At 36.8% G+C, this 23,672-nt stretch overlaps 7 protein-coding genes and 1 pseudogene across 7 annotated transcripts; 3 read left to right on the top strand and 5 right to left on the bottom strand.

Moving 5' to 3' along the window:
- The first annotated feature begins 5 nt into the window (after positions 1-5).
- Positions 6-1,249, top strand: LOC130496878 (small glutamine-rich tetratricopeptide repeat-containing protein 2-like; annotated as a pseudogene).
- Positions 1,250-2,140: 891 nt separating this feature from the next.
- On the bottom strand, positions 2,141-4,206 carry LOC130495447 (auxin-responsive protein IAA16-like). Its single transcript, XM_056986826.1, has 5 exons — positions 3,835-4,206; positions 3,016-3,287; positions 2,799-2,934; positions 2,644-2,705; positions 2,141-2,560 (listed from the first exon to the last, which is right to left on the bottom strand). The coding sequence occupies exons 1-5, from the start codon at positions 4,035-4,037 to the stop codon at positions 2,523-2,525; spliced, it is 711 nt and encodes a 236-aa protein (XP_056842806.1). The 5' UTR covers positions 4,038-4,206; the 3' UTR covers positions 2,141-2,522.
- Positions 4,207-6,302: 2,096 nt separating this feature from the next.
- Positions 6,303-7,939, bottom strand: LOC130497087 (PITH domain-containing protein At3g04780-like). The gene is made up of 8 exons (XM_056990002.1): positions 7,785-7,939; positions 7,566-7,652; positions 7,241-7,364; positions 7,087-7,135; positions 6,954-7,011; positions 6,815-6,861; positions 6,634-6,711; positions 6,303-6,545 (listed from the first exon to the last, which is right to left on the bottom strand). The coding sequence occupies exons 1-8, from the start codon at positions 7,821-7,823 to the stop codon at positions 6,497-6,499; spliced, it is 531 nt and encodes a 176-aa protein (XP_056845982.1). The 5' UTR covers positions 7,824-7,939; the 3' UTR covers positions 6,303-6,496.
- Positions 7,940-8,039: 100 nt separating this feature from the next.
- Positions 8,040-9,104, top strand: LOC108811941 (probable ribose-5-phosphate isomerase 3, chloroplastic). Its single transcript, XM_056990001.1, has one exon. It carries the CDS (start codon positions 8,095-8,097, stop codon positions 8,923-8,925), a length of 831 nt encoding a protein of 276 aa, XP_056845981.1. The 5' UTR covers positions 8,040-8,094; the 3' UTR covers positions 8,926-9,104.
- Positions 9,105-9,538: 434 nt separating this feature from the next.
- On the top strand, positions 9,539-11,289 carry LOC108811943 (40S ribosomal protein S3a). Its single transcript, XM_018584063.2, has 7 exons — positions 9,539-9,641; positions 9,728-9,775; positions 9,866-9,971; positions 10,200-10,337; positions 10,431-10,616; positions 10,699-10,899; positions 11,007-11,289. Exons 1-7 carry the CDS (start codon positions 9,631-9,633, stop codon positions 11,100-11,102), a joined length of 786 nt encoding a protein of 261 aa, XP_018439565.1. The 5' UTR covers positions 9,539-9,630; the 3' UTR covers positions 11,103-11,289.
- A 1,156-nt stretch (positions 11,290-12,445) lies between these two features.
- LOC108810439 (uncharacterized) lies at positions 12,446-13,529 on the bottom strand. The gene has a single exon (XM_018582549.2). The coding sequence runs from the start codon at positions 13,430-13,432 to the stop codon at positions 12,569-12,571; it is 864 nt and encodes a 287-aa protein (XP_018438051.1). The 5' UTR covers positions 13,433-13,529; the 3' UTR covers positions 12,446-12,568.
- Positions 13,530-14,662: 1,133 nt separating this feature from the next.
- On the bottom strand, positions 14,663-19,679 carry LOC108807386 (protein HASTY 1). The gene is made up of 18 exons (XM_018579667.2): positions 19,393-19,679; positions 19,187-19,288; positions 18,911-19,057; positions 18,759-18,839; positions 18,619-18,691; positions 18,483-18,547; positions 18,228-18,391; positions 18,085-18,156; positions 17,854-17,998; positions 17,715-17,777; positions 17,336-17,626; positions 17,039-17,261; positions 16,716-16,963; positions 16,540-16,643; positions 15,965-16,447; positions 15,390-15,893; positions 15,014-15,308; positions 14,663-14,932 (listed from the first exon to the last, which is right to left on the bottom strand). The coding sequence occupies exons 1-18, from the start codon at positions 19,543-19,545 to the stop codon at positions 14,786-14,788; spliced, it is 3,360 nt and encodes a 1,119-aa protein (XP_018435169.1). The 5' UTR covers positions 19,546-19,679; the 3' UTR covers positions 14,663-14,785.
- Positions 19,680-20,692: 1,013 nt separating this feature from the next.
- Positions 20,693-23,491, bottom strand: LOC108810641 (tryptophan--tRNA ligase, cytoplasmic-like). Its single transcript, XM_056987967.1, has 11 exons — positions 23,013-23,491; positions 22,734-22,919; positions 22,424-22,481; positions 22,259-22,324; positions 22,054-22,140; positions 21,855-21,947; positions 21,676-21,756; positions 21,458-21,526; positions 21,292-21,360; positions 21,069-21,179; positions 20,693-20,964 (listed from the first exon to the last, which is right to left on the bottom strand). Exons 1-11 carry the CDS (start codon positions 23,489-23,491, stop codon positions 20,914-20,916), a joined length of 1,350 nt encoding a protein of 449 aa, XP_056843947.1. The 3' UTR covers positions 20,693-20,913.
- Positions 23,492-23,672: the final 181 nt, after the last annotated feature.

The raw sequence follows: 23,672 nt of genomic DNA, 5'->3' as shown, positions 1-23,672 counted from the left end.
AACTTATGTGTATATCTTTAGTTTTAGTTTCCATCTAAACCGTATTGGTCAATGAAACCTTAAAGTTTGTTTGGTTTTAATGACTTTTGCAGCCTAACGCTGAGACTGAAGATAATGTCACACCACTGTTATCTGCAGTGGCAGCTGGTTCTGTTACTTGCTTAGAGCTCTTGGTCAAGGTTTGAGATGTTCCTAACTCGTAGTGTTGTCTAGTTTCGGTTGTTATACATCTCATATTGTTAATTACAGGCAGGTGCCAAAGCTAATGTGTTTGCTGGTGGTGCAACTCCGTTGCACATTGCTGCTGATATTGGAGATCTTGAGTTAATCAACTGTTTACTTAAAGCTGGAGCTGATCCTAATCAGAAAGACGAGGAAGGCAACAGGCCATTAGAAGTTGCAGCTTTAAGAGAACAAGAAAGATTGTTGAGACTCTCTTCCCCTTGACAACAAAACTTGAATCTGTTTCAGATTGGTCAGTAGATGGAGTTCTCGCTCACACGGAATCAAACAAAGAACAAGAGGAGGACAAATCTGGAGAGAGTGGGATCAAGAAAGACAACCTTCCTGAGGTCTCTCCAGAAGCAAAGGCTAAAGCAGCAGAAGCTAAAGAAGAGACAAGACGCTTTCCACAGAAAGGATTACCAGATGGCCATTGACGCCTACACACAAGTATATTATCAGAACCACTTTTCTGAGTCCTTTATTTTAAGTGCAATTTTATGTGATTTTTGTGGCGTTTTTTTTCTTTGAAACCAAGGCTATTGATTTTGACCCTACGGATCATACTTTGTTCTCAAACCGAAGCATCTGCTGGTTGCGATTAGGACAAGCTGAGCATGCCTTATCTGATGCGAAAGCATGCAGAGAACTAAAACCTGATTGGCCTAAAGCTTGTTTCAGAGAAGGCGCTGCTCTTCGTTTGCTACAGTAAATAAAAAAAAAAGCCTTTAGTTTTTTGAACGTTGAGACAGTATAGTTTCACTGAGTTATATCAAATGAATCTTGCAGCGGTTTGATGAGGCAGCCAATGCTTTTTACGAGGGAGTGTTGCTAGCCCTGAAAGCAAAGAGCTCATTGATGCTTTCAGGTTGTTTTGAAAACCATTTATATGATGTTTTGACTTTTTAACGGTTTTGTATCAGTTTATAACTTATGTGTGTGTGTTTTTTCTCTCTTTGTCTACAGAGAAGCTGTAGATGCCGGAAGGAAGTTTCATGGCAAGGACAAGATTACAGACAAATCATAAGATGTTCAAGAGATGTGTCTATTTTAGTATCTGTGTGAAGTTTTTATTTGCTTCTTACCTTGGTGATTTGGTCTCTTCCTTAAGCAGTTGTCTATTTTTTTTTACTTAAATGTACTAAAAACTTCAGGAACGAAGTTTTGTTTGTGCTTGGATTTGGTTTAAGGTTATAAATTTACAAACAAGTTAATGCATGTTTTTGGTGTATTAATCAATAGTAAGACCAAATTTATCAAGAAATGACATGAATAGATTTAAACAAATACTATCATCGTTGTCATCACCCTATTGTTTGTTTGAGACAATTGATTATGGATGACAGCGTAAAGCATCAAATAATGGAGCATGCATATATTAAAGACATTGTTAATTTTATTTTGTAATTCATTGCAAATATTGTTCCCCAACAAGTCTACATTGTCCACATGCTCTGGCCCGTTCCACTGTCACACATTACCTTGATCTATTTAATGTTTTTTCATAAATGTTTCAACGAAGACATACCCAAAAATTAGAGTAAAATGTAATACAGTATTCAAGAACATTGATATGACTGAAAATGGGTTATTTGTTAGTGTTTACTCTACGTATTTGTAATGATACTATAAATTAATTAGGTGAATGTAGAAACTAAGTACTCATTTGGAAATTAACTAATTAAAAATAAATCTTAAGATCAACGTATAATTTACTGTATTGATTGTTATAAAAATGTATGGGTGGATGATCCAAGATATGTAAACACTAACTGTGTAGTAGCCAAAATTATACACACGAAAAAATTGGAGAAACTTTTTTTTTTTACGATCATTAACTTTTTCATGTCATTTAACGATCTAACTTATTAAAATAAATAAACATATACAGTAGAAAGATAAATAAAAATGGCCAGAATGAAATAAAGCATATATTGCAGAAAAAAAACAAATAATGAAATACACTAGGGTATATGATGTCTTAGTATCACGTAAATGTAACACATTCGATGTCTTAGGGTTTATATACCATATAGACAATACAATAATGCACAAAAACAAAAGTTGTCCAAAAACGGAAATATATAGATGCAACCTAATAAAATATACATATTTATATATGTATTATATAAGATGATACATAACAAAAAAGGGTTAAATTTAAAAATGTAGTTCATCAAAATATTATTTTATACGCAAACTCTCTGCTCGGAACGGTAACTCGAGCCGGTTTGGCTTTTCTCTGTTTGAGATATCCAACCGGATCTAACCGGTCTTTGTTGCCTTTTTGGGGCAATCACTCAGCTTCTGTTCTTGCATTTTTCTAAAGCCCTTGGAGCTGCAATCAATAGAAACTAGATTAACAAACAAAAATGCACATCTTATGGTATATATAGTAAATTTTGGATTAAGAATACTAACCAAGTCCTTTTGCTTCTGACCCCTTCATAATTCTTATGCGTTTGCATGAATCAACAAACATCCTAAAAATAGCCCAAACAAAACGTAATTAATATTTGTCTATAGCTGCAACATAAATTAATAAATTATGTAAATATAAATTAATTAATACTCACTCCCATGGTACATCTCCTACAAGCATCCAGTCTCCATCTTTATCTTCATAAGTTGGAACGTAATCTGATCCGTTCAAAATATCGATTAATTTACTCTCATTCATAAAATCTTTCATTCCCTGTGGTCCATAATTGCCTGTAAAGAAAGTTTACAATATAGTATTAAATAAAGAATTGAAGACATTTTATAGGGGATTGTGTTTTAAATAGTATTTACCTATGGTAAAAGAGCTGAACATTTTGCTTAAGGCGTCGGAGAGATCTTGGTAAGTTTTGTAGAGTTTCAAATCAATTTTTCTTAGGTACGGTGCACCGTCCATGCTAACCTTCACGTAAGCTGCGGTAGCACAAGCGGAGGCAGAGGAGGTAACTCCGCTGCTTCCGGAAGTCTTTTCCTCTGCTTGGATGGTATCTCCGGTGGTTGGCTTTTGGCATGACATCACGTTCTTCCGGAAAGATCGTACCGGCGGCCATCCCACAACTTGTGCCCTGAAATTCCACAATTTTAGTAAATTGTTAATTTCAGTTATATTAATCAATGTGTTTTATATAGTTGCTTCACACGTGTTAGATGCTAGGTGGATCTAGTCGTCAGTATCAGTTTAACTTTTTATCTTTTTCTCAAGTATATAAAGTAAAGATTCCTTATGTTTTGTATTTTTCTTAATTCTTCCCGACCAAAAACCTAAACATGCACTCACATCCTAGCTAGGGAAGGTTATTTACAAATCAAATATAAATAAACCTTCGCAAAGCTATTGAAAACATGGAGCAAAACTAAAGAAAAGAGATGAAAAATCACAACCATATGAGCTTTTTTTCTGGCATAATGTTACTCTAATTAGCTTACTCATTCAGCGTGTGTTAAAGCCTATGTTTCCATCTCTAGCTAAACCATGACCGGATCGTATCATCTAATTTTACAGAGTCTATCCACAAATAATCTAATTATCTCAACCCATATAAGTAAAGAGTCGCCAATATATATAAAGTAAATTAACATAAATAGAAATATAGATTAAAATTAGTTTCTTACTTGGCCGGTGGTTTTAAGACCTTCTCCTTCATATTCTCTAAATCAACTTCGGAAACTGAATCCACAGCCGTCGATGAAAGGTTCAACTTGAGATCAACAGTCTCAGAAAATCCTCTTTTCCCATTATTCTTCACAGTCATGGCTCCTCCGTGATTCTCACCCGGCAGCCCTAACCTCAGCTCCGTTGCCTCAAAGTTAATCATCTTACTTAATAAGGATTAGCAACACGTACTATATTAGGTAACCAGAAAACGAATTGGAGACTAAAGATTGTTCTGCTTCTAGGGTTTTAGTTCTTTTTGGAACTAAAACGTTTGAAGGGAGAGAGAAGATTATGAAATGTGTTGAAACTACGAGGGGATACATATTGGATCGTGTGTGGTATAAAATATATATCGAAATTATCAAGCTAATGATTATGTTTTGAACGGTTGTGATGCTGCCACGTAAATGCTGGGATTGGTTGGACCTTCAAGGTAGTTGTCGGGAGAAGATGGTGTCACGAGTGGCGTCATTTTTCTCAGAATAATTGCGGCCAAGCTAGTCGGCAAAGGCCATGTTGGCACAGTTTTTCCTTGTCCCGTATATATCTTTTTTTTTGAAACTAAACTCCCGTATATATCCATCAAAAGAAAAAACAAGTAATAGAATTATTATGTATTCAACGTTAAATACGAGTTAATTTTAGCTTTTTATCACTACTAGAAATTGTATTTCTCTGGTTTTTAGTACTTTTGGTCAACATGGGTTTTAGTACTTTAATCAAACAGTTTTAAATTTTCAGGACTACGGCTGTATAGAATTTCATCTACGTTAATACTCCTTCCATTTCGTTTTATTTATCGTTCTAAACTTATGTACACATATTAATAAAACATGTGATTTTATATATTTCCAAGATAAAAACACAATTACATATACATCTAACCACATTTCAACCAATAGAAAAATAGACTGAAGAATCTTATTAATAAATTTTGTATTGAAATTCTAAAACGACACTTATTTTGAAACGAAAATTTTTTTCCAGAACGACATTTAATGTGAAAACGGAGGGAGTATCTATTTTACTAATTAACTGACTTTCCTATGTTTTTGACCCAATTAGCTCTAACTACAATACAGAAGAAAATAAAACCAATAATATTAACAAAAGAGTGTTCTGTCGGAAATTAACTAAAATGGAACAAAATGACAGCTAAGACGATATGGGACCCACATATAGGATATAAATAGAAAGCTGTCAGCTTCAAACATGTGTTTTGATTCAATGGATTCGGTGTCCTTCTTGTAGGACCCGCCATTCCCAAAGGTTTTCAATTGATTGTAGGATTCGTTATTTTACAGTGTTTGATAAATATTTTCATTAAATTTTACTTATTTAGATATAAAAAATGATTGAAATATATAAAACTTAAATGTAAAATAAACGAAAGTCTTGTCTGCCATAGCGTTTTCGTACTATACTTCTCACATGTGCCTGTCTTGTTTGTCAAATTATGGATTGTGTAAACTCAAAAGAAAATAGCGGTTAATTAACATTCCTTTGATCGTTGATTAGTATATATATAATATAAAGTTGGGATTAATATATATATAATGATGTATTAAAAATGAGTAACTCGACGGTGTATTAAGTGGAGCGTTGTACGACATAGCAAATTAAAAGCAATGTGATTATAGAGCATCTATTCTATGCATGAACCCGTAGAAATAATCAACATTTTACGAACGAGCACAATAATATTAGCGTAAATAAAAAAATAAATGTCTCACTTGCAAATTATAAAGTTATAATATCAATGATCGTCCAACAATCAACATCATTTATTGCTAAACATCATCATGCCCATGTATGATTACGATGGAAGAATCTGACCTAATAAATTGTATGTCAAGTTGACAACGAATTCATCTCGATCTACATTACCAGAATATAATATTTGTATATAAACAATATAATAAGAAAAATCGAATCAACAAAGACCGCTACTGTTTATTTATCCCTTGTATACATCCCCTCTATAAATGTGAGGTCGAGGAAATAAATGGGACTCTATAAAGACAGAGACGCACCCTCGTGTTGGCTGGGGCCATTGAAAATCATGTCTTGTGTTTCACTGTCCAATAACATTACAAATTCAGACGTGTGTAGTGTTCCTACTAAAATGCCTGAATGGAAAAAAAAATGCCTGAATGAATATGGATAATGAATATGGCCTTCGATCAGGCCTGATCGCCTTAAGGTTAAGGCCCCTTAACAGTGGTCGTTTTTCACTCCCTTAGTGCCTACATGGGCCGTTGATTAAAGATTTTTTTTGTATTTGGTGAGACATTGAGGAGATGATCTCAAATAGTAATGCCCAACTCATCGATTGTAGTTTCACTTAGTACATCGCCTCCTTAACATGCCAAGAGCAGTCACTAGGTTAAGTCTCTGACCTATTTATTTAACGTGAAAATATATGTAACTGGAAATAATGTTTATTCAGCTTAGAATTCGTTTCGCACTGGTAACAATAGACAATGGAAAGTTTTAAGTCCATTCCAATTTTTTAAAAAAACTTGAAAAAGTAAGTGAAGAAGAAAAGAAACCAGTAACAGAAGACTAGAAACCAAAGTGAAAACAATCATATTATCATTATAACCCCTTTTGGTTTGCTCAGTGATCTTCAATCTTTTTCAAACCCTTCATATCAGTAGTCTCCACCCTGTAAGTAAAGGTATAGAAAGAGCTAAGCGCCTAAGCTGAACAGTCTCTTCAGGTAGTAAACAAAAGTTTTTTTTTGAGAGACTTACGTTGAACCGTAGAGAGCGATCTTCTGGACCTTTGTGACCTCAGAACCTGATTGGTTGTCTTCAATGAAGATCGTCAAGCTTTGAATTACATATACATAAAACAGGTTAGGTTACTTCGACCTTGTGATTTTGCTGAGTAAGTATTATAAAACAAAGAACATGATAAAAAAAAAGCCTTTACCTACGAACGTTCTGAAACTTTACATATTTAAGGACCACTGGTTTTCCCTGCAAATGGATTTGAACAGAAAGGTCTCAATCAAAATAGATAGATCATTCACTATATGAATAAAGTTAGATTTCAAAAATGTCTTTATTACCTTGAGGTTTTCTTCAGTTAGTTCAGCGGTGTCACTTGGAGGAAAATCATTGACATTGCTGTATTAAAGAGTTTTAAGTTAATAAACTTGAAAATCATCGAGTTTGATAACGATAAGATAACATTCACATTACCTGAAGCACATGTGCTCTTTGTTTGAGAAAAACTTCACTGTTTTAGGACCTGAAAAGTCAAAAGTTTAATCTCAACGACACAGTTAACAACAACAAGGCAGGACTAAAATCACAATAACCTATATCACATTCAATAATATTAAAAAGCATTTACCATCGTCTTCAGGGCCTTTGATAGCAAAGGAATGTAGTTTGATAACTTGGTTGAAAGGAATATAGATTAGGAGTTGCTCATCAGCATCACTCTCTAAGTTCAAACCTGCATCTTCTCTATACCCCTACACCAAAACCAACAACTAAATCAATCTCATGCTCATAAAAAAAAACAGCAGCAAAGATCAAACAATGTCAAAACTATAATAGTTTTATTTTATTTATACAAAACTCGGTTTCTAACTCAAATCATCTTATACAAGTATTCACGCGAACAAAAAAAAAAGTTGGTAATAGAGACAGAGAACTAGTTAATAATAAACTACCTGCTTGAGAGCGTTGGGCAAAGAGTGAGTTGAGCTTTGGTTGAGGCATTGAACACCAGACCAGTCCATGAAATCTAACAGATCAACCTGACAAAACAAAAAACAAAAAATCAAAACACAACCAATCAAAACTTCCATAAGATTAAATACATCACAAACAACCTAAGACTCTAAAATCTCAACAGACAGAAACCCTAACTATTCTACGATTAATTTCACCTGTCCTTTCGGAATCTCGCTGGCTGATTCGGCCGACATCGTGATTTTTTTTTTCTCTGAAGATCTTTAGAAAGTGGAAGAATATAATTAGACTTCGTTCGACGGAAATAAAAAGCTTTTATATCTGTTCTTTAGAAAGTAAAAAAACAAAACTAAAACGACGCCGCATCATAACCCTCTGGTTGAGTTAGCCGGTTATTAGCTTAAAATCCTGTATTTCCAATTATACCCCCGTACCAACTATAAAAACTGCACTGACCTTCCTCTTCCACTCAAAAGTCAAACCCAAACCTCTCTCTCTCTCTCTCCAATGGCTTCCTTATCCTTCGTCTCATCCTCTCACCACCTTACTCTACGTACTCCTCCTCTCACCCTACGCAAAACATCTTCCCCTAGAACCTCCGTCTCCTTCTCCGTCAAGGCCCAATCCGTCGCGCTCTCGCAAGACGATCTGAAGAAACTCGCGGCGGAGAAAGCGGTGGAAGCCATCAAACCGGGGATGGTGCTCGGCCTCGGAACCGGATCCACCGCAGCATTCGCCGTCGACCAGATCGGAAAACTCCTCGCCTCCGGCCAACTCCACGACATCGTCGGCATCCCTACATCAAAACGAACGGAGGAGCAGGCCCGATCCCTAGGGATCCCCCTCGTGGCGCTCGACACGCACCCCAGAATCGACCTCGCCATCGACGGAGCCGACGAGGTGGATCCGAATTTAGATCTCGTCAAGGGACGAGGAGGCGCGCTCTTAAGAGAGAAGATGGTGGAAGCAGTTGCGGAGAAGTTTATAGTCGTGGCGGATGATACGAAGCTTGTGAAGGGGCTGGGAGGGAGTGGATTAGCGATGCCCGTGGAGGTTGTTCAGTTCTGTTGGAAGTTTAATTTGATCAGGTTGAGGGATTTGTTTAAGGAGTTTGGTTGTGATGCGAAGCTGAGAGTTGGTGGAGATGGGGAGGCTTATGTTACGGATAATAGTAATTATATAATTGATCTGTATTTTAAGGAGCCGTTGAAGGACGGGTTCGCGGCGGGGAGGGAGATTGGGAAGTTGGAGGGAGTGGTGGAGCATGGTTTGTTTCTTGGTATGGCTACGAGTGTGATTATCGCCGGCAAGAATGGTGTTGAAGTTATGAGCAAGTGAGAGAGTTTTTCAAAAAGTTTTTACTCTGTAATATTTTACCAAAATTGAGTTTTATGTTCTGCGTCTTGTTCTTCTTCCTCTTTTAGTTGATTGACTATGGGGATGGTCAAAAACGTTGCTATCTTTTAAATCCATTTTGTAAACTTTAAAAGTAAATATAAGGAACAAACATTCAAACACATTAAGCATCATTCTTTAAGCTCTATAAAAAGAGTCACCGAGTTTGTTTCATAGAATCTCTAAAGCTTAATCACCGTTTTTTTCATTACAAGCTGTGACCTGTAAGAGCAAAGCATAAGACTGAAAACAATCCTGCTCTTTACAAGTATATAGTCTTCTCTTCTTTTGTTTTTTTTGACATCAATCTTAGTATATAGTCTTAGAAATAATAAGAGCTACGATTCACTTTTTTTTTTTTTGGGAACAAACCCACAAGTTAATCAAATACAAGTTCTTGTATAAAGCTTTCTGTTTTGTTTCAAGGCAAAACATTGGTTTAAGAGGAGTTAAGACAGAACATAGATTGGACACCAAAGTGGGCCGATGTATGCAAATAAATATATATATGGGCTTTTCAACTAATAGCATGTTTAAAGCCCAAACGTTTTTGTCCACATCAAAACTCAAAACCCTAAAGCGCCGTAGCAGTAGGTTTATATCTTCTTAGTTTCTTCTCTGTGCATCGTCCACCCAGTATCCTCAACCATGGCCGTCGGGTAATCATACACTCTCCCGTTTCTACCTTGCTCATCCGTATCTCCAAAGTGTTATTTACTGATATAATAGTTTTCCTGTAATGCAGGAAGAACAAGCGGATCTCTAAGGGAAGAAAGGGAGGCAAGAAGAAGATGTAAGTATTATCAATCTTTGGAGCTCTTTGAGTTAATTTGAGTCTTGTTTAATTGATTTGTTGTTTTGTAATTGAAATGATGATGGGCAGTGTTGATCCTTTCTCCAAGAAGGATTGGTATGATATCAAGGCTCCCTCTCTCTTCACTCAGAGAAATGTCGGAAAGACACTTGTTTCCAGAACTCAGGGTACCAAGGTAATCACTTTAGCTTTGTCTCTTCTCTTACAAGCTCGTTGATTGCTTTAGGTGCGATTTCTCGGAATTATTGGTTCTTAGATTTGATTGAGACAAATGTTTTTATCTTATGTCTTGTTCTGTAGTAATTGCAAAATCATAGCTTTGGGAGTTTAGTGATGTTGTAGTGTATGGTATGCTCACTGATTGATCCTTGTTATTTGTATTTCTTTTTTCAAAACACACCAGATTGCATCAGAGGGTCTGAAACACAGAGTTTTCGAGGTTTCCCTTGCTGATCTCAACAAGGATGAGGACCAAGCTTACAGGAAGATCCGTCTCAGAGCCGAAGATGTCCAGGGAAGGAACATCTTGACCCAGTTCTGGGTAAGGCACACTTTATTAAAAAAAAAACATTGATTCCCAGCATTATCTCTTTCTTGTTTTTTTTTCTTACTTCCTTTGTTTTTCAACCCTTAGGGTATGGACTTCACAACCGACAAGCTCAGGTCCTTGGTTAAAAAGTGGCAGACTTTGATCGAGTCTCATGTCGATGTTAAGACCACCGATAACTACACCCTCAGGCTATTCTGCATCGCCTTCACCAAGAGACGTGCTAACCAAGTCAAGAGAACTTGCTACGCTCAATCCAGCCAGATCCGTCAGGTTTTGTATCCATACTGAAACTGGTATCAAATTCTTATAGTTTTCCTTATCTTTGATCTTTTGTTTGTGTGGCGTTGCTCAGATCCGCAGCAAGATGAGGGAGATCATGATCAAGGAAGCCTCCTCTTGTGACCTCAAGGAGCTTGTTGCCAAGTTTATTCCAGAATCTATCGGAAAGGATATTGAGAAGGCAACTCAGGGCATCTACCCTCTTCAGAATGTCTTCATCCGCAAAGTCAAGATCCTCAAGGCTCCCAAATTCGACCTTGGAAAGCTCATGGAGGTGAATAGAAACTACTCTTAACAACACTTCTTGTCTTGATTTTTGAGATGAATCATATCATCAAAGATTATATAATTAATGCTTGTGGTTCCTTTATCTCTGTGTAGGTTCACGGAGACTACACAGCAGAGGATGTCGGTGTGAAGGTAGACAGGCCGGCTGATGAGATTGTCGAGGAACCAACTGAGATTATTGGAGCTTAAGAGAGGGTTTTTGAAGAAATGTCAAAACTGAGAGATCGTTTTTTCATCTAAAACTTTTTAGTATCTTTATTGTTTTGTCCTCTCTTCACACTCGTTTGATTCCCCAGCTTCTTTTTGGTGTATTGATGACTTTTTTAGTATGAACTTGCGAGTTTTGGATAATTTATGCAAAACGATTTTTCTCAAAGTTTGAGAGTTAGATAATCACTAATAGAAAATTATCTCAGTTAACATACACTAGTCATTACTAATCAGGTCATTTTAGTTGTTCTCACTAAAAATCATAAATAAAAATGCCATGTAGTATGTTGACACATTTGTTACAACATTGTTTTCAATACAGTATTACTTGCGACAAATATCAAAACTTAGTCAACAGCAAAAAAAAAACAAAACCAAGAAAGTTATCCAAACAGAGTTCCGGTCATTTAAGCAGAGTAGGGTCCAACTGGCAAGGTCTAGGAAACTGATGCTATAGCATTTGTCATGGCATTATTATTACAGGACTAGACAGAGAGGCAAAGAGGCAAACATGTGATGATTCCACAAAGACCCAAAAGAAAATAAATGTTGAAGCAATGGGAAGCAATTATGAAGGACACATCTATGTCTCTCTCTTTTCTCACTAAAACTTTTCAAGATTCTTCACAGACAAAAAGGAGCCAAAAAGAGATCAAACCAAACGGCAAGCAGTTTCATAGTTTCTCTTTAAGACTGTCGGCAGTTTTTCTGGTCAGGGTCCCTCCACCCCATCGATGTATCCAAATCTAAAAGTTTGAATTGGCAGTATAAAGACTAAAGTAACTTTGGCTTGCTCTAAAAGAGACTTGACAATCCAAGTGAACTTTGATGTTTTCTCAAGCAAGAGTGCAACGTTGTACACTTTTTGGTGGGATATATAATCATAACACTATGCAAAAGACTCTTCAAAGTCAAGGATTGCAGTCAAGTACAACAGACTTAACAGAAGTTCTGTATACCTAAGTCTGAAAAGGTATCAAGAAACAAAACACAGGCCATGATATATATCTTTGAGGAGGATGCAAATGCTTAATACATTGAATCAAAACAGCTAAGATGCAGCAAGAATAGTAGAGACTATCTTTATGGGCAGTAGTACAATATTGCTAGGAGGATGCAAAGCACATGTTTGATAATAATCATTAGGGTAACTTAGTAACCACTAGCTTCAACTCAAGCCATTGTAATCGGATAAATGTCAATAAATGAGCAGCAGAATAGAAAGACCATAAGCCAAAGAAGTATCTGAACACTATGCACCTAATGAACAAAACAGAGTATCTGGACAATTCATTGATAATAGGACCAAAGGTCCAAAGCAATTGAGTTTGAACAAGTCTTTACAAGTCTAATGTACATAGTCTAACATATGAAACTGATCATATGACATATAAATAAACAAGAATCAACAGTTCATTTTTTTTAATCTTCTCAAAACTTCTCCACTACTCGTTCCTCCAAGCGTACAGAAACAATGTAAACCCAAAACTCTGAGGTTTCAAGCTCTTTGGGACCTGCGTGGAAGATAAGGTCTTCTCAACAGCTTGGCAAGTCCTGAACATAAACACAGCACTCCCTGGTGATGATGTTACCCCAAAGAACCAACTATAAACATCCCAGAGAACTTCCACAGAGACCCTATTCACAACTATCGTATCATTCCCACGGAACTTCCAACGAAGCCGCTTCACCTCCATCAACGTCTTCCCATCAACACAAACAATAAGGCAAGGATCAGTGACACTTGTATCACACACAATCACAAGATCGTGTGTTTTGTCATCACCTGAGAACTGAGCCTTTGTTGCAAACGTTCTCTTACCAAAAACATGCTCTTTCTTGGCAATAAACACAGCACTAAGAGATGAACACGGTGCAGTAGTCTTTTTGAAAGCTTCCTTCTTCATATCACCAAGAAGAAGGATCATCTCTTTATCCACAACAACACCTACGTAGAACTCACCTAAAGGTTCAGGGCTGGATCCGAATTTAGCAGAGGAGAGATCCCAATAGACATCTATGTTACAAGAATACGCTTCTAGGTTCTTGGACCCTTTTCGTTTAGTGAAGAGCCAGGGCTTGATCTCGACTTTACAGAGACTTCGGTTGCAAGAATCATGGACTTCCACGGTCACACACTGACCCATCAGATTCTTAGTCCATGTGACTGTGATCAAACAAGTCTTACCTCTGATGCAGCAACGGTAGATACATGTGACCAGCTTCTGTGAAACTTTTACAGCGTTCGAGGAGGAAGGATCTGTAACCTGAACGCCATTTTCACCGGAGCAGGAAGTAAAGTCTTTCATTTTCTTACGGACTTCAAGTTCCTGTCTCTCTCTCTTTCTCAATCCAAAAGTAAGAGTCAATAAGACAGAAACAGAGGAAAAGGAGACTCTGTTTCACTGTCGAGTGATTTTTAAAACGTTAACTAATTACCGAACTTTTATTTATATAGTTTAGGATTGTTTATTTTTTTTTTACCAAAATAGTTTAGGATTGTTTATTATAAAAAATATATATTGGCATTAATATTAGAAAAGTCTTCGAATAATAAATTATCAATATGGTTTTCATTTATTTTCTCGATTGAAATTTTGGACCTATCTGTATGCTAGGTCCCAGTTTGACATTATTTTCTTAAGATATGGTTCTATTATTTATTGTAGTTTCATTTTCGTTATTAATATTTTTGCTGTTAATCAAATAAGTATTTTTTATTAAAATACTGATATTATTAAGTTTAGATACCAAGTTGACTAACTTTGTCCAAAGATAGCTCTTAGAAGACTAATCTAGGTTCTATTTATTTGATTTATTTTGATTGCCAATTCTCTGCAACCACCTGAAAACCAGACATAAACCAAGAGATTAGTTTAAAACCCGGTTTGATTTCAGCTAAAGAAAAAAAAGGGTTAAAATGTAGTATGGTTTATGACTCTGTTTTACTTACAAGTAGCATTTTCTGGTCGTTTGCCACCTTTATTGCTGAAATCCAAGCTGTGTGGAATGATTCCAACTCCAATACCTTGGATCAAATGTGGACCTAGACACCATGGAACCAACCATTCACTTGGTTTTATGGTACGTTAAAATGATTTAACAGCAAAAAGACTCGGCTAATGAATGATTGTTTTACTAAGGCATGTGTGCTAGACTCAGAGTACAAAAGAGAAACTAACTGAACAGGCTCTCCTCCAAAACAGAAGCTTCTCTGTTGCGTATGCTTAAGGACTCGCCTGATGTTTACTTGAGTGGTCCTATCAAACAATATATATTACAGATAGAGGTGGCAGGTGTGTGTGTTTGTTTGTTATTATCTATAACAATGGGTTCTCACATTAATCAGCTTCTCATGTATTCTATGTTGTCTTCAAGACAGAATCCATCTAAGGTGGGGGTTGCTTTATGTTAAATCAGCACAGACAAGAAGATTGTGAAACCTGATGTGTATGTCACAGCATGTGATGTTTCCGGGAATCAGAAGGTTACTCCCCAAATAATGGCGGGATTGTGATGTTTGAAAGTAGTTCTCATGGTAAGAGTAAGGCATTTGTATTATCATCACAACAATCTTATCAGTTTTGCAACTTCATAAGCGTAAACTAAATAATACTACATAGAGGACTCAAAGTCCCTCACCATCTGACATATACAGTTTTCTAATCAGTTTTTATATTAATTCCAAGAGCTAATGACAACATGCTTCTTGTAATCTGCTTCTGTTTTTTGGGTTCAGAAGTTTCTGCCAAAGCCTTTTCATAATCACGCAGATCATCAGGAGTCAGACAAGGGAGTGACAGCAACACCTGAAGATAATCCAAAGATTAAAAAATTTTAGGATAAAGATTTAAAGAACTCATCAAATGAAAAAAAAAAAAAAAACTGACCTGCCGTGGAGCTGGGTGTCTCTGGGATTGATAAACGAATATTTCATTACACAAACCAACTAAAACCGAACTGTTGTTCACATTCTCATCGATTGTCAAGCTCATGATGAGTGCGTTAAACAAATCTTTTGCCACAAACTCTCTGAGCTCTCCGTTGTTTGTCGTTATGGCTAGATGAATAACGCTAATGAAAAAACAACGGAGGTTGAAGGTTGTAATACCATCTCTCCATGTGCATGCTTGTAAAGAAAACTGCATTACTGAGTGTGCCAAGTCTCTGCAACTCAACAGCAAGCTGCAAAAGAAAGAAAGAAAAAAAAAAGTTATTAATCCAAAAAGAGTATGGACCAAGAAGTTAGTTTACCAAAGCACATACCTCACCAAAGAGTTGGATTTGAGTGAATCAAAATCCTTGAGTAGAGACGTTTCACCAAGAACAAGTTGGTCTGAGAGCTTCATCAAACTAGGAAACCCTGTGTTTAACTCAGGAGCAGAGATCTTTGAGAGCAAATCCGAAGTGGACCGAGATAAATCTATGAGCAGCTGTTTTTCCAGTTGTATGAGCTTCGTCTCACCACCTTCAAAACTGCGCAGATCTGGAACATTGGCCCTGCCTTCGCGCAGAAGACTAGTCCACGAGGAGTCAAGAGCTCGCTGACAGTGCGTCAGTAAAGGACTGAGAAGCGGTTCAAGCAATGACTCCCACATATCTGCAGGACAGGATATGACAAGAGGGCCTACAAAGGAGTTGATAAGCAGCTTTATATGTCTAAACTCCATCCAACATATATTCTCAGTGAATGCCACGGCAACTTCGTTAGCATCGATGGATGTGTAGAACGTCTCTCCCATGGCTACAGAGAGATTCAATACACGGTACCTGCAATAATGCATAGCTACTAACATTAATTAAAAAGGCCTGAAGGAGAACAAATGTACACACTCACTCACCCGGTATCGCGAATAGCTCTCAGCCAGTTTCGAATATCATTTGCGTTCACTCCACTAGAGCAAGTAAACAAGGCTTTAGTTAGTTTACGGCTTTGGTTTCCTTTGTCGCTACGTAACTCGGCTTCTGCTATCTTCATTGCTGTTTGGAGTTTTGTGGGTAAAGTTTGATAAGCAGCAGGAGAAGACAGAGAGTTGATAACACGAAAGAGCTTCAGGAGAGGTGGAAGCATCCAAGAAAGGTGACAAGCCAGAGGATGAATCGTCTCAGACATGTTCAACTTCCTTTTCTTGAAAGTGCATCCCGTGAGAGCTTGCTTGAAGACGGCGACCGTGTTGACAATAGACTGCATCAAGGGTGCGTTGGAGCATAACTGAATAAAACAAGAGGGAGTAGATAAGTATTCGTTTTGCCACTCTGGTTGAGTCCATTGTTCGCGCACTGGTTCTAGTAACAGAGCAAAATTGTCTTGCTGCGTCTGAGCTCTGTTTGCACCAAAGTTTTAAAAAAAGGAAGCAATTTATTAAATTTAACAAATGCAATAAAAATTAGTTCATCATGAAGAGCAGATTGTTACCCTGAAGCAGAGGTCATAGCAAAAAATGCTTCCACAAGACTGCTATGCTCACCAGGGAGGAAAGCTCCTTCTCTTTGCATACGTGTCATCTTATCAGCTAGACCCTGCATGGAAACAAAAGGTCTTAAGAGAGCATTTTTCTTGTAATAACTTTTTTGGGGGGATAATGCAGATACCTTCAGGTGAGGAGTAAAGCTTTTGTCAGCAGCTTTGGCTAAACGCGTCAAAGATAAGCAGGTGTATAATCTTGCACGTTTAGATGCTGGTGGAAGAGAGGTGAGAAGTGCAAACATCTTGTCGATAACACTCCCAACCGCATCTGGAGAGGACTTGATGATAGGAACCATTGCGTTTAGATACTCAACGTGCGCTGAAATAATTAATGGTTCAGTGAAGCTTGCATTAAGGATCTCCTGAAACAAGCCTGTGTCATTCAAAACAGACAAAGATGAGTCCAGACAACAAGTTGAAAATGAAAATTTTATACTTACAACATTACCCTCAAATATCACGTGGAGTTGAGAATGAACTTGGGAACTATCACGGAAAAGCCTACGCAGAATACTCTCCAGAGCAGTACTCAGGCCCTTCAAAGCAGCTGCGTAGTGGATAGCAGGCGCTGAAGAAACCGATATGTTCTTAATAAGGGTGACCGTTCTTGAAGAGAGTTTTGTGGTACCAATGATTGGCTTGTGAGAAGAGATGAGTCTGATCAACACAATCTGCATGCACCAAAAAGGAAATAAATAGAGAGTTTTGTCTGAGACGTAAGTATTGAGTTTTTTTAGGAACATACGAGCCTCTTCTGGTACTGGCAAAACTCTTGATATTCAAACTTTGATGGCTCAAGTGAAAGGTTTGTTCCATCAGGAATCTCGTTCTTATTCAAGCGTTGGAACGAAACATCAAGAATCTTGCTGGCGAGTTCATCGTCTATAAGGAGTAAAAGATCCTTTTTATTGCCATCTAGGTGTCTAAAACTATTGAAAATCTCGCTTGCCGATCCCGTGAAAACCTCGCTTGCCGCTCCCTTTCTATGTGGGTAATTAGGAGAATTGAGGTCTGAGGTTAAATAATCCATCAACCCCTGTGAGAGCCAGAAAGAGAGGAGAAGCATTAAGTTTCCACTTCTTTGTATCTAAGAAAGATTAAGAGCTAAGGCAGTGGGCACTTACCAGCCAGAAGAACAGTGACTCATAGTGAAGATCAAACTTATAGTGTTCGAAAAAACCAAGCATCTACAAAGAAAGTAAGACAAAATCTTGAAATAAGTCAGACCAGTTCAATATCAATGGTTATCCAGATTAGTAGTACCTGTTCCAGATAAAGAGCTATGGCACTGCTATCTGAGAAGATGCACTGGAAGTTTGTGGATCCTAGAGAGACCATCATTTTACAGATACGTATGATTGTAGAATCAAATTCAGCACCAGAAGCATCATCATCAGTGGGTCTTTCTCTGCAAATTCACCACAACAGACAATACACAATGGTTCTAAGAGGACAATTTTTTGGCATTTTTCATGAGCAGCCCGAATCGCATACCTTGAGCAGATAAGTTTGAAGAACATACAAGCAAGACGGCAGAACTCACTAGAAGAAAGTAAGGATGCACACCTGTGAAAGGTAAGAAACATGTCAGTCATATAGCTTAATATGAGTATAAGCCAAAGAGTAAGTTTATTAACTGGTCAACAATTTTGTATTCAGCAAAATCTGGAACCGGAGCCCATTCTGTGAGTGAGTTGATGGCGTTCAAACAAGCAACGACGGCATCTGAATGCTGCTTTGCCAGCTCAGCTTTCTCCCTCGCTTCTGCATTCCTTGCTTCCCCAAAGTGTTTCTCAAGAAGCTGCATTAAAAGGTTTTTATCTTCATTAAAATAAACTAATGCTACAAATAAAAATTGATAAGAGCAAAAAAGGTAGTAGCAGTAGCATTACATCATGCAACCAAACCAAAATATCAGGAAGCCCCTGCAACAGATGATGATGCCTATGCTTATTGTCTGATGAGAAAGGAAAAACATGTGTTAGCAAATGAGAGAGAAGTAGAGTTAGGCTATATACTCTTAATTACCTTCCAACTCCTCCTTAATATGATCTATATGATGTTCAGAAAGCCTCTTCACCACTCCCAAAGCCAACTCTGCCTAATTTTTCGAAGAGATTATTCAATAATGAAACAACTCCTGCCATGATAGAACTAAGCAATCTTACCTGTAAAGGGCCTTGGGAGGAGAGGGAAACTAGTGAGAGAAACAACTGCTGCCACATCTCCACATCTTCCTTTTCAAACATCTGGAAACGAAGTTCTGTGTAAGTTGATAATCAACCAATCATAAAATAGAGATTCAAATCAAGCTCTTAACCTCAGCAACAAGAGTGATAGTTTCACTTTTCATCTCACATTCTTCACATGGATCAGAAGCTACCTCAGACATGAGTTCAAAGGAGGCACTACTAATATCCATCTGCTCAGCGGAGCATAACTCATCCCACCGCAGTTTAACCAAATACTGCACAATTAAGCAAATTAACAATGGAGCTTTAATAATCTCAATTAACCAAAAAGACATGACCTTTTTTTTGTTTGTTTCATTACCAAACAGTAAGATAATAAATAACAAGTGAAATAAGCAAAGAACCTGTAGCATCTTAGAGGCATAGATGCGAACTTGTAAAGGCCAAATCTTTTCCACAAGAAGAAACGAAACTTGAGACAGAACCTCAACATTACCTGTCTTAATCTGCAATTACATAAACTTTTAATCAAAACAAAATTTCAAAAGTTGTTTCTTGGGATATTACTCACCTACAAAAAAAAAAGTTCAACACTTTAGTAATGAATTACCGATGCAATATATGTTAGAGCGGTGGCTTTGGAGTGAGAAGAAGAATCAGAGACGAGTAGAATCTGTCGAGCGACGGTTCTAGCGAGAGTCTTTGTTTCTGACTCAGCTTCTATCATATCTTTTCCTCTCACAAGATCCTCCTTCATCCGCATTCAGTGATTAGACTTATATGAGCCGCCGACCAAAAAAAATAAAAAATAGTGTCAAAACGAGAAGCCTTCGAAGTTGGCAAAACTTCAAAATTTGAAGTTTGAATGTGTGTCTCTCTCTCCAGAAAGAAGAACCTCAAATTTAACTTTAAAGAGTTTTGTATTTTATTGTTCTTAGAAATTAGCAAAAAAAAAATCATAAAACTTTTACTTAGCAATAAAATATATAATAAAAAAATACATTATTAATTAATAAGAAAATATGCTTTAATAGCATATTACATGCATTTCGAAATAATATATGAGTCTTTTTTATTTCTATTTACAGTTGCTAAAATCTTGTACTTCCTTAGTTGATATAATAATTTTGTTTTCATATAATTTTATATTTTTAATATATTTTCACATTATAATTTCAATTAAATGTATACTGTAATATTGTATTGTATAATATTTTACTTTACTTTAATTAATATATTTTGTATTTTGTAAAACAAATAATTGTATAAGAATTCAAAACTAAAAACTTCCAAATTTAAAATTTGAAAATTGTTTTTGGAGATGTTCAAGCTTAAAAAAAATATTTTATACATGTTTTTAATAGTCGATTTACACATGGACAAGTATATATGAAGTGAAAAAGGTATTCGTCAGATACGATAGTTGGATCACTGAGTTAGACACTGGATTTGACAAGAAGACATTTGCATTATGACCATGATTCTAAAAAATGGTATGGCTGTCATTTGACTAATCGAAACGATTACGATTTGAATCGACTTAAACTATTTTAAATCGGTTAAAATTTGTTTAAATCTATCTAAATTAGTTTAGATGTATTAAATTCAGCATATGTTACTATAAATACATAAATTTCTAGACTATTTTTTATATTTAATTTTGATAATTCAGGAAAATAATTTTATAATCCCAAACTAAAATATTTTACATAAATGTAAACATACATATAGATAATAAATCAAAGTTTCAGAAGATAGATTGTGCTTGAGTCTCTTGATGACGCATGCATACGATATGAAAAGGTTGATTGTGCTGGCTGGAGTTAAGACATTAATCAGTGGATATTAACCAGATTGGATAGATTAGGGTTTTGGAGCAGTCCATAATAGGTGAAATCACTGCATAGAATTATAAACAGACCCAGTCCAGAAAGTATTGGGTTGGAAGCAAAAGAACAAATATGGGCTTTTTAATTAATGTTTCCTAGCATAAAAGCAAAATAAATAGATAACCGTTCAAACCAGTGAACTCTCCAGCTAACAACTGAACCAGGAAACTGATTAAGCTATATGCATAAAAGATCTACTGTAAACATCACTCGAAGTCGTAGAGCTTTTTCCGTTTTAGAGTTTACTCAAACTTGCTTGGGAGATGTCTCACAGCCATGAAGGCATCCACCATCTGATTATTATAGAAGAAAAAAATCAATAAAAAATGTTATTAAATATCTGATTGGTCTAATTGTAAAAATGTTACTAAATCAAATCGATTTTTCCTTTTTATACCTCTTCAGTAACAGCAGCTCGAGCCTTGCGGTGTCTCTCCACCACTTCTGTCAAAACTTGAGTGAGTCGCTTCTTTACTTCTCCCGATTGCATTCGTCCTTCTCCATACTCCTGAAACAATGTGTTATCAATCATCAAGAAACATCTGAAAGCATATTCTTCTTCGTTCATTCATTCTCTGTAATGATGAAAAGGTTGAGAGGCAAGTATGAAGTTATTTTACCTTCTTTATGTGTTCAAGTTCGGCATCATCTTCGAGGAAGAAACTCAAATACTGAAACGGTATGTCTTCCTGTGAAAAAAAAAAAAAACAGACTTGTTAAGTTTTCTTATAGCACTAAAACCAATAAGGGATCAAAGGTGCCTAAACAAAAGAGAATTGTGGTAACCTCCAGATTTGCTCCATATTTTATTTGATCTTCCAAGTTATCTCGCCCACCAGTAACAGCACTGTTTACCTACATATTAAAAAGAACAAAAACTCAGCAAGATTAGTGGAAGCAATCATATCTTATTTTCATTATTAAGACAGATTGGTAAAATCTAATCATCTGGTAAAGTTTGACACTAGAACGAAGTAAAAAACACATCCAAACCAGATCTTCACCTTTCTTTTTATGTCCTCGGCGCTATCATTAATATAAATAGCGGAATTTGCATCACTTGCAGACATTTTCCCATTCTTTCCCTGCAAAAAAAAAGGTGTGTGTGACCAAAGGCAATTCAAATAGTTTGTGGTTTAACTTGTATAATATCCTTAAAGACTAGTCAAGAAAAAACACTTACCCGCAGCGCAGGTAAAAACTTTGACTCAATTAAAGCAGGCTTTATATATTTTAACCGAGGTGCAACATCACGAGTCATCCTAAAATACGGATCCTGAACAAAAACCAAAACCAAACGTTCAGAAAAACTCAATGATACATTACACACACATAAAGAGATGAATCATCACAAAGTTTCCAACGTGAGAAAACAAGCACACCTGGTCAATTGCACAGGGAATCAAGCAAGGGAGCTTGTCATTGCCGAGGAACAAGTCTGGAAATGAGCTAGAAAAAGATGGAACTGCCTAAAAAATTGTATGGAAAAAAAACAAAAGAAAGCTAAATACAACAGTCGTCTCTTTATATGCATCATTAGCATAATACGTATGCATGCAACACGCCAACACGAGCAAAGAGACGTACCTGCACCGCAGGGAAGCTGATTTTCGCAGCTGGATCTTCGCCGGTAATGCCGTAAGTCGCCATCATCTAGCCAAAAAAAAAGGGAGATTCTAAAATGAAAAAAAAACAGAACCCTAACCGAACTATAAAGACACATAAACGGGAAGTAGGAGAGTAAAAAATCACCTTGTTAACTGTAACGCGTTTTCCAACCTCCACCATATTTTCATAGAATTTACTACACACACAAAAAGGTTGCGAAACTATAATGTTAACTTCAGATAAGCCCAAAAACATATATCCAGGATACATTAATATAAGAGCAATCTTATGAGCTAAACGTCATGGAAACACCATGGCCAAACAAAAAAAAAAAAGCTAAGCAAGCTTTCACAATACTGCTCATCAAAACTCTCAACACTTAGAGATAGAGAACCTGCTTATAACTCTTTTTTTGAATAACTTACTATAGCAAAAACTATTGCATTTGACTTACCCGCCAACAGTTCCAAAGTTGGAGAAAATAAAAGTCTTTGTGACATCGAAACCACAAGCAATGATATCTTTCACGTTCTCTGTGCCAAGTTTTCTACTATCCTTTGGCTCTAAGCTCTTCCATATGCATTTTTCATCATCAGTGATCTGTATAACGAGTGGGACCTTGAAAGCTTCCTGCAAGTATCTACCAAAAGACAATGGCCCACTAAGTATAAAGCACAAGCAGCAGCATTGACCCATCTACCTTTAAAAGAATAAAGACAATAGTAACTTTTACTTGGTAAACATGAAAGGAATCAAATGCCCTAAATGCAAAGACTCTGATGACGGTCCTCTCCCAGTGTAGAGATAGAACTTCTTTCCTCTCTCGTACGCATCCAAAATCTCATCCAAATCCCTGTGTGCGAAGAAGAAGCCGCGGCGGAGGAAGACGTGAGCTTTACGGCAAGTGAGTCTTTCGACACGATCGATCAGCGACTCGTCTATCCTCTTGCAGCCAAACTTTTCGATCACCTTATCGTAATCGATTTTACCGCCGTCTTTGACGGAGACGACAAAAGGAGTAACCACCTGCTCCTCCTCCTCCGGTGATGATGATGATTCAGGCTCTCGTTTCTCCAAGCTCAGCAGCATCTCATCCAACAAACGGTTGATCTCGTGTTTGATCTCGTGTTTCCTAGTCTCCTCCCGTGGCGTATCGGTTGAGCTGATCAGTTCATCGACCAACCGTCTCGTCGTCTCTACCATCTTCTCCATCATCTCTCTCTCTCTCTCTCTCTCTCTGTCTCTCTCTCTCCAGTCTTCTCCTCGCTTCGGCTGATTGAATAGTTGTGACAAGCCTCTTCTCAGTCACTAGGGTTTCCTAATCACAAATTGCCTTGGCAATTACGAAAAAAAGGAAAAACTATTTAACATTTTTTCCCTTTGGGTTTTTACA

The sequence above is a fragment of the Raphanus sativus genome, chromosome 6 (assembly GCF_000801105.2).
Source record: "Raphanus sativus cultivar WK10039 chromosome 6, ASM80110v3, whole genome shotgun sequence".
NCBI lineage: Eukaryota > Viridiplantae > Streptophyta > Magnoliopsida > Brassicales > Brassicaceae > Raphanus > Raphanus sativus.
The sequence above is the reverse complement of the archived record's forward strand: the minus strand, read 5'-3'. Positions and strand labels throughout refer to the sequence as shown.

What these genes read in the sequence shown, in the direction of transcription:
- LOC108810641 (XM_056987967.1), bottom strand. Translation starts at nt 23,491, where the DNA reads ATGGAGAAGATGGTAGAGACGACGAGACGGTTGGTCGATGAACTGATC. An exon ending in TCAGCTTCCCTGCGGTGCAG is followed by an intron (nt 22,141 to 22,258) that starts GTACGTCTCTTT and finishes ACAATTTTTTAG; the next exon opens with GCAGTTCCATCTTTTTCTAG. An exon ending in CCGAGGACATAAAAAGAAAG is followed by an intron (nt 21,527 to 21,675) that starts GTGAAGATCTGG and finishes TTTAATATGTAG; the next exon opens with GTAAACAGTGCTGTTACTGG.
- LOC108810439 (XM_018582549.2), bottom strand. Translation starts at nt 13,432, where the DNA reads ATGAAAGACTTTACTTCCTGCTCCGGTGAAAATGGCGTTCAGGTTACA.
- LOC130497087 (XM_056990002.1), bottom strand. Translation starts at nt 7,823, where the DNA reads ATGTCGGCCGAATCAGCCAGCGAGATTCCGAAAGGACAG. An exon ending in GCGAGATTCCGAAAGGACAG is followed by an intron (nt 7,653 to 7,784) that starts GTGAAATTAATC and finishes TTGTTTTGTCAG; the next exon opens with GTTGATCTGTTAGATTTCAT. An exon ending in AAGTTTCAGAACGTTCGTAG is followed by an intron (nt 6,712 to 6,814) that starts GTAAAGGCTTTT and finishes TGTAATTCAAAG; the next exon opens with CTTGACGATCTTCATTGAAG.
- LOC108807386 (XM_018579667.2), bottom strand. Translation starts at nt 19,545, where the DNA reads ATGCGGATGAAGGAGGATCTTGTGAGAGGAAAAGATATGATAGAAGCT. An exon ending in TATTAAGGAGGAGTTGGAAG is followed by an intron (nt 18,548 to 18,618) that starts GTAATTAAGAGT and finishes CTTTCTCATCAG; the next exon opens with ACAATAAGCATAGGCATCAT. An exon ending in TTTTGGTTTGGTTGCATGAT is followed by an intron (nt 18,392 to 18,482) that starts GTAATGCTACTG and finishes CTTTTAATGCAG; the next exon opens with CTTCTTGAGAAACACTTTGG.
- LOC108811941 (XM_056990001.1), top strand. Translation starts at nt 8,095, where the DNA reads ATGGCTTCCTTATCCTTCGTCTCATCCTCTCACCACCTTACTCTACGT.
- LOC130495447 (XM_056986826.1), bottom strand. Translation starts at nt 4,037, where the DNA reads ATGATTAACTTTGAGGCAACGGAGCTGAGGTTAGGGCTGCCGGGTGAG. An exon ending in GTCTTAAAACCACCGGCCAA is followed by an intron (nt 3,288 to 3,834) that starts GTAAGAAACTAA and finishes GTGGAATTTCAG; the next exon opens with GGCACAAGTTGTGGGATGGC. An exon ending in GTAGGAGATGTACCATGGGA is followed by an intron (nt 2,706 to 2,798) that starts GTGAGTATTAAT and finishes GGCTATTTTTAG; the next exon opens with GATGTTTGTTGATTCATGCA.
- LOC108811943 (XM_018584063.2), top strand. An exon ending in ACATCTTGACCCAGTTCTGG is followed by an intron (nt 10,338 to 10,430) that starts GTAAGGCACACT and finishes TTCAACCCTTAG; the next exon opens with GGTATGGACTTCACAACCGA. An exon ending in AATCCAGCCAGATCCGTCAG is followed by an intron (nt 10,617 to 10,698) that starts GTTTTGTATCCA and finishes GGCGTTGCTCAG; the next exon opens with ATCCGCAGCAAGATGAGGGA.